Raw genomic sequence first — 7,873 nt, forward strand, 5'->3', positions numbered from 1 at the left:
CAAACATCCATCATTAATATTCATATTGTTTTTATAAAATCAGTCAAAGTTAAGAATTTGACTTGATAATATTATAGAATTGACATGGATACGCGAATCTCGATCTCAATTAATTAATTCAAGCATCATCAACTCATAACAGAATTGTTCTCTTATCCAGTAAACGCAAACCATCTGCCAAGAATTGATCAACGCTTGTTTTCTTGCAGCAGAAGGTGATGACTGATGATAAAAAAGCAGAGTGTGGCAATTAGCGCCGTGCCTCTGTATAAACAAAAGGCCCTGCAGGCGGCACAAGACCAATCGATCGGAAACTCTGCAGTACTCTACGCCAACGCGAAGTGCGCCATGGAGGCCGGCGGCGGCGGCAAGCACTTCGTGCTGGTGCACGGCCTCTGCCTCGGCGCGTGGAGCTGGTACAAGGTGGCCACCGCGCTCGAATCCGCCGGCCACCGCGTGACGGCGCTGGACCTTGCGGCGTCGGGCGCGCACCCGGCGCGCCTCCACGAGGTGCGCTCCTTCGAGGACTACTCGCGCCCGCTGCTGGACGCGGTCGCCGCGGCCCCCGACGGCGACAGGCTGGTCCTCGTCGGCCACAGCCACGGCGGCGCCAGCCTCGCGCTCGCCATGGAGAGGTTCCCGCGCAAGGTCGCCGCCGCCGTGTTCGTGGACGCCGCGCTGCCGTGGGTCGGCAAACACATCGGCGTTGGCACCGAGGGGGTACACACGCACGCACCAGCCATTATTTCACAAGTATATATATGCGCCTCTACCATGATCAGCTCATGTCAAAGTTGAAATTTTTGTTGTGATGAATGCTTGCAGTTCATGAAAAAAGCTGCTTCTAAAGGGCTGCTCATGGACTGCCAAATGGTGGCCATCACCGGCACCGGCATCGGCATCGGCAGTGAAGATGCCGGCGGGCAGCAAGGGACAGCGATCGTGATGGGTCCAAAGTTCTTGGAGAAGTGCTACAAGGAGAGCCCCGCGGAGGACCTGACCCTGGCGAAGCTGCTGGTGAGGCCCGGCAACCAGTTCATGGACGACCCGGTGATGAAGGACGAGGCGCTGCTCACGGCCGCCAACTACGGGTCGGTCAAGAAGGTGTTCGTGGTCGCCAAGGCCGCCCATGGCTCCAGCACCAGCACCGAGGAGGTGCAGCGCTGGATAGAGGCCACGAACCCCGGCACCGAGGTGCAGGAGATCGCCGGCGCCGACCATGCCGTCATGAACTCCAAGCCAAGGGAACTTTGCGACGTCCTTGTGGACATAGCCAGCAGATACGACTAAGAATATGATGACGACGACTATTCTTGCGCGTGTACTAGTAGACTAATGTTTTTTTTTCCCGAAAATTACGTGCAGTAGACAAGTACCTATGTATGTCAAATTGTCAGTAAACACTGCTATATTATGAGTAAATTAAATACTTGCGTTTCCTTCGAATTACAAGTTTATGGCCATTGCCTTCTCTCTTGCAAATTCTCGATCGGTTTTTCTCGTAGCATGAGTCGCTACTCTATTTTTTAGGCTAGAGAGAAAAAAAACCTTGACCTAACGCGTCCCAAACTAAGTCCGTATTTTATGAAGGCCCTCAAATCAGTTCCTTTAGCCCTCTTCCAGGGTGCGAAGTACGGATGAAAACGGTACGGATATTTATTCGACCGTCCGTTCGACCGAACAAATATGAACACTTATCTGGATAGTTACTCGGATATCCGTAATTTTTTTCGGATACGGATACTAAAACGGATATCTTAGGCGGATATCAAATACGGATGTAATATCATCGATATCCGGCGGATATCGGATAATCCGGTTAAGTATCGGATATAACCGGATATTTAAAAACGGATATTATCCGGATATTATTCAAACGACCTTGGATGGAGAAATTTAAAAATCACAAATTTGAACCGTCCAAACTATCTCAAATGGAAGTTGACCAAAACAACAATTGTAGATCTTGATGAGTTGAACAAACTTGGTATTCAAAACTTTTCAATTTAAAGTCATTTAGAGTTCATAATACTAGAGTCAAAGTGTTGTTTTTTTATTTGACCAAATTTGACTTGGTCAAACTTGCTTAAACGAGACACTAAATGACCTCAGATGAAAAAACTCTGAATACCAAGTTTGATCATCTCAGCAAGATCTACAATTTTTACATAGCTCATTTTCCCATTTGAGAAAGTTTTATCAAACACTAGTCACAAATTCTTGAATCTCATATAGACTTTCTGAAACTATGTCACACACTTGTGAAATTTGAACTACATTTTGTTCAAAACTTTCTCAAATAAAAAAATGGCCTATATAAGGATTGTATATCTTGATGAGCTGAACAAACTTGGTATTCAAAACTTTTCAATTTGAGACAATCTAGAGTTCCGAAAACTAGTTTATAGGCGTCGAAATTTAAAAATCACAAATTTAAACCATCCAAACTATCTCAAATGGAAAGTTGACCAAAACAACAATTGTAGATCTTGATGAGTTGAACAAACTTGGTATTCAAAACTTTTCAATTTAAAGTCATTTAGAGTTCATAATACTAGAGTCAAAGTGTTGTTTTTTCATTTGACCAAATTTGACTTGGTCAAACTTGCTTAAACGAGACACTAAATGACCTCAGATGAAAAAACTCTGAATACCAAGTTTGATCATCTCAGCAAGATCTACAATTGTTACATAGCTCATTTTCCCATTTGAGAAAATTTTATCAAACACTAGTCATAAATTCTTGAATCTCATATAGACTTTCTGAAACTGTCACACACTTGTGAAATTTGAACTACATTTTGTTCAAACTTTCTCAAATGAAAAAATGGCCTATATAAGGATTGTAGATCTTGATGAGCTGAACAAACTTGGTATTCAAAACTTTTCAATTTGAGACAATCTAGGGTTCCGAAAACTAGTTTGTATGCGTCGAAATTTAAAAATCACAAATTTGAACCATCGAAACTATCTCAAATGGAAAGTTGACCAAAACAACAATTGTAGATCTTGATGAGTTGAACAAACTTGGTATTCAAAACTTTTCAATTTGAAGTCATTTAGAGTTCATAATACTAGAGTCAATGTATTGTTTTTTTATTTGACCAAATTTGACTTGGTCAAACTTGCTTAAACGAGACACTAAATGACCTCAGATGAAAAAACTCTGAATACCAAGTTTGATCATCTCAGCAAGATCTACAATTGTTACATAGCTTATTTTCTCATTTGAGAAAGTTTTATCAAACACTAGTTACAAATTCTTAAATCTCATATAGACTTTCTAGAATTATGTCACACACTTGTGAAATTTGAACTACATTTTGTTCAAACTTTCTCAAATGAAAAAATAGCCTATATAAGGATCGTAGATCTTGATGAGCTAAATAAACTTGGTGTTCAAACGTTTGAGACAATCTGTATCTTTATCTTATTTGTTGCTTTACTCTTTAGTCTTTCGGCTTAATCTAGATGGATTATGGACTTATAGAGTGGTGTAATGGTTTACGCACGTATGATATATATATATATATATATATATATATATATATACTGCTTTTACTCAATATCCGAATAGATATTTGTATCCGATCTTCTCCGAATCTGATTCATACCGTATTCGATACTCATTATTCGTATCCGTAACCGAGTCAATCCGTATTCGTATATGTATCCGAACGCTATCCGTGTCCGAATCCGAATCCGAACAGAAATATGAAAACAAATATAATATGAGTGATATCCGTTCGTATCCGATCCGTTTTCATCCCTAGTGCGTAGGGAGCTCCGTTCTCTATGTTTTTTCTGTACGGGAAAAAAATTCTCTCATCAACTCCCTCCTGCGTGTCTTTTTTTCCCATCCGACTCTCCCCAACGCCATCACCACCTACAACCCTCCATCTCCATATCCATCTAAACGGGGAAGAAGCGGCGTCGCCTGATCAACGGAGAATTTTTATATTTTAATCACGTTTTATTCAATATTTTAATAATAACTGCTCCAAAAACAATTTTTAGATCTAATCGGTCGCACCAGTGGAGCTGGCGTGACCAAATAACGCTGTCGCGTCACATGCGTTGGCGTGATATGATATGCCATGTTGGACGACGTTTCCGATGTAGAAATTGTTCTGTCGCGCCACCAGGAATGGCGTGACAAGACTAAAACTTTGAAAAATCATAACTCTTTAATATGACGTCGGACGAAGATGAAATTTATATGAAAATTGTAGCTCTCGACGAGATCTACTACTTTCTAGTTTTGAGTTTTTTCATTTGAGGACGTTAAGATGCACAAAATTAATATAAAATTTTAGAACCATAATAATCGCACACTAGTACTTGTCACATTAGAAAAATAATATCTTTTTTTGTATGTTGTCAAATGAAGGTATTTTTTACATCAAAGTTGTAGCTCTCAACGACATCTCCAACTTTATAATTTTCAGTTTTTACATTTGAGGTTGTTAAAATGCACGGAAAATAATATAAAATTTCAGCAGCATAATAATTATGCACTAGGTCTTGTCGTTTTACTAAAATTATAATTTTTTCATGTTTTATGTCAAATGAATATTCTTTTTATACTAAACTTGTAGCAAATTATGAGATCAACAACTTTTTAATTTTGAGGTCTTTCATTTGAGATAGTTAAGATACCCAAAAAAATAATACAAAATTTAATAGCATATATTAATCATTTCTCAAAGCTTATCTTTTTAGAAAAATCATATATTTCTTATTTGATGTCGCATAAAAATACTTTTAAAATAAAACTTGTAGATCTCATTAAGAACTACAACTTTGATATAAAATGTATCTACATTTAACAACATGCAAAAACGATATTATTTTTCTAATCCGACAAACGCTAGTATGCGATTATTAAGTTGCTGAAATATTACATTATTTTTTTCATGCATCTTAACGACCTCAGATGTAAAAACTGAAAACCATAAAGTTGCAGATCTAACTGAGAGCTACAACTTTGATGTAAAAAGTATCTTCATTTAACAACATAAAAAAGATATTATTTTTCTAATGTGACAACCCTTGTACGTGATTATTATGGTCATAAAATTTTATATTATTTTTTTAAGCATCGTAACTTCTTCAAATGAAAAAACTCAAAACTAGAAAGTTGTAGAACTCATTGAGGGCTATAATTTTCATATAAATTTCATCTTCATCCAACGTCGTATTAAAGAGTTATGATTTTTCAAAGTTTCAGTCTTGTCACACCACTCCCGGTGGCGCGACAGAACCATATTGTCACGCCCGCGGGAGTGGCGCGATAAGGTTTTCCATGTCGAAAACGCCATCTAATATGGCAGATGTTGTCGCGCCAATGCATGTGGCGCGACAACATTATTTGGTCACGTCAGCCCCAATGGCGCGACCAAAAGGTCAGATCCACAAAAAAAAATTTAGAAACGATTATTATTAAAATATTAAATTAAAAAGGATTAAAAAAAATCCTCAACGTAGTCACGGAAGAAGTGTCATAAACAAATCAGGGTCCAAGGCTACTAGAGCCATCCTCCTCTGTCCGCCATCTCCCTCGGCACGACTCGCCCCGTCATACTCCTCCCTCAACACGATGGGGCTCCTTCCATGTCTGCCACCTCCCCCAACGTGGCTCTCCCCACCATATTCCTCCCTCAGCGCAGCTCCTCTGCCCCAGCGCCGGGCGTAGCTTAGTCGTGGAGAGCGAGAAAGAGAGAAGGATTGGGAATGACAAGTAGATCATATATATCAGTGTCTATTGGAATGGACCTAAGGTCTTGATTTGAGAGCTCCTGCTAGAGTAGATAAAAAATTAGATCCGTAAAAGTAAAGGAAGCCCTCAAATCAAGGGCAAGACCCTAATTTGAGGGCTCGCTCTCAAGTTTTTTGGTTGTTTGGCTGGATCAAAGGCTGACTATTCCAAAGTTCGCCACCTGGCATTCATCCAGGCAGTGAATTGTCCCCTTCAGCGACATTTTATAGGGCATTATAAATTCTTGCTTGGTTTATAATATTTATATTTTATATTTCTTTCGTTTTCAAATCGTAAGTTGTTTTGACTTTTCTAGATAGATAGGTTTTATCGTGTCTGGACATAATGTATATTTATGTGCATAGCAAAAGCTATGTATCTAGAAAAGTCAGAATAATTTATAATTTGGAATGAAGTGAGTAGAACATTATAATCGTAAACCTAAGGTATATCTATTTTATGTAAAGCTAGAACATTTGTTTGTGAAGTTGAATATTATTTTTTATGTTTATTTTTTAAGCAGATCACATGTATTTTTATATATTCTAGAAACATTGTTAGATGTTTTCTTGTGAAGGTGGAACAAAAACATTGAACATATATGTTGAAATTAATTGCTGAGGCAAGGAAAAGGGAACGAAAAAGAAGGACCTGACTCTTCTCAGTTTAGACGTCAAGTCCAATAGGGTGGGCGGACATCTTCCAAAATCACAGCAAGCGGCCTTTTTAATAAAGTCAGATATATGGAAGGTTATTCCAGAGAGGAAAAGTCGGGCTAATTTGGTGAATAGTGACAGACCGCAGAAACTGAGTTCATCGTCCGTCCATGAGCTAATCAGAGATGGGAGATGAGAGCTCCTCTACGACACCGTTTCAGACTTAATCTAGCACTCGGCAAGATCTACATCACTGCTAACATCACAATATACTACCAGCACTGAAAGATAAAATCGTCAAGTTGCTTTGTTAAAAGCAGAGTAAATCTCCTTTCAAAAAAAAATCGTCAAGTCAAAACATCGTCGTTGTTGGACAGTCCACATTCATATGGACCAAGTCCCTCTAAAAGAGGGCCAACTAGCATTATTGGAGTGGCATGTAAAACTCATCCCCACCAAGGGGTCGCTTTGTAAATTGCCACTTGCCTATATAATGCTAAAGGCATGAGGGCAGGGGGCTCTCTCCTCTTCCACTCATTTTTCGCAAAACCTAGCCGTCGCCTCACTTTCCCCTCTCACATGTTGGAGCCTTCATCGCAAGGCCTTCTCCGTGGAGCCTCCACACTAAACCATTGTTGCGAAGCCATCTCCGCAAAGCCCTTATACAAAATAATCATTGGGCCTTCGTCCGAGGCCTTCGTTTCGGGCCTGGGCCTTCGTCGGGAGATCTTGTCCGGCCGGGCCTTCGTCACGGACCTTCTTTGGCTAGTCTTCTCGGGGGGTGTTCTCCCGCCGGCCTTCTCCAGGAGATCTTTTCCAGCTAGCCTTCACCAAAGAGCCTTCTACTCTCAACCCTGTTCTGAACACTTGTCCCAACAATCATCATTGCTTGTGCCGTCGTCACTGATGATGATGTCCCATATCAAGCAAACCCGTGCTATACGAGGCTAGTCCCAACGTTCTACTGCAAACCCAGAGTCTTTCAATAACCATGAGAAAACCTCTACACACCGAAATGACAACTGCTAAGTAGGGCTCGAGTTTTTTTTTATTTCTCTGAACCAATTTTGTTCTTATTTTTAAATACATCATATTGAAGACGTCAGAAACATTATTACTTCCTCCGAAAAGGATAACAAACAGCACCACCGCCTACAAGTACTTTCTTTTTGACGGCTTGGTGTACGCGGATGGATGAATAGAGAATCATATCTCTATCTGTTAAAGCTCCGATTAAACTATCTAAAACTTGACTAAACTAAAGAGTGTATTAATATTTATGACACCAAAATAGACAAACTATATAAATATTGACTTTTGCTATTTATCTATCGACAGATTTTTTGGTATTAAATCAGTCATATTTATTAGAACATCACTTGTATATCATATGAACATCACAAAATACATCATAAAACATCTATATGAATATCACACGTATATTATGTGCTATTTTATC

The 7,873-nt window shown here is 39.5% G+C and overlaps 1 protein-coding gene across 1 annotated transcript; it reads left to right on the plus strand.

The window, feature by feature from the left end:
• The first annotated feature begins 279 nt into the window (after positions 1-279).
• Positions 280-1,446, plus strand: LOC136459827 (esterase PIR7B-like). Its single transcript, XM_066459661.1, has 2 exons — positions 280-720; positions 826-1,446. The coding sequence occupies exons 1-2, from the start codon at positions 349-351 to the stop codon at positions 1,288-1,290; spliced, it is 837 nt and encodes a 278-aa protein (XP_066315758.1). The 5' UTR covers positions 280-348; the 3' UTR covers positions 1,291-1,446.
• The last annotated feature ends 6,427 nt before the right edge of the window (positions 1,447-7,873 follow it).

This window comes from Miscanthus floridulus, chromosome 6 (genome assembly GCF_019320115.1).
Source record: "Miscanthus floridulus cultivar M001 chromosome 6, ASM1932011v1, whole genome shotgun sequence".
Taxonomy (NCBI): Eukaryota; Viridiplantae; Streptophyta; class Magnoliopsida; order Poales; family Poaceae; genus Miscanthus; species Miscanthus floridulus.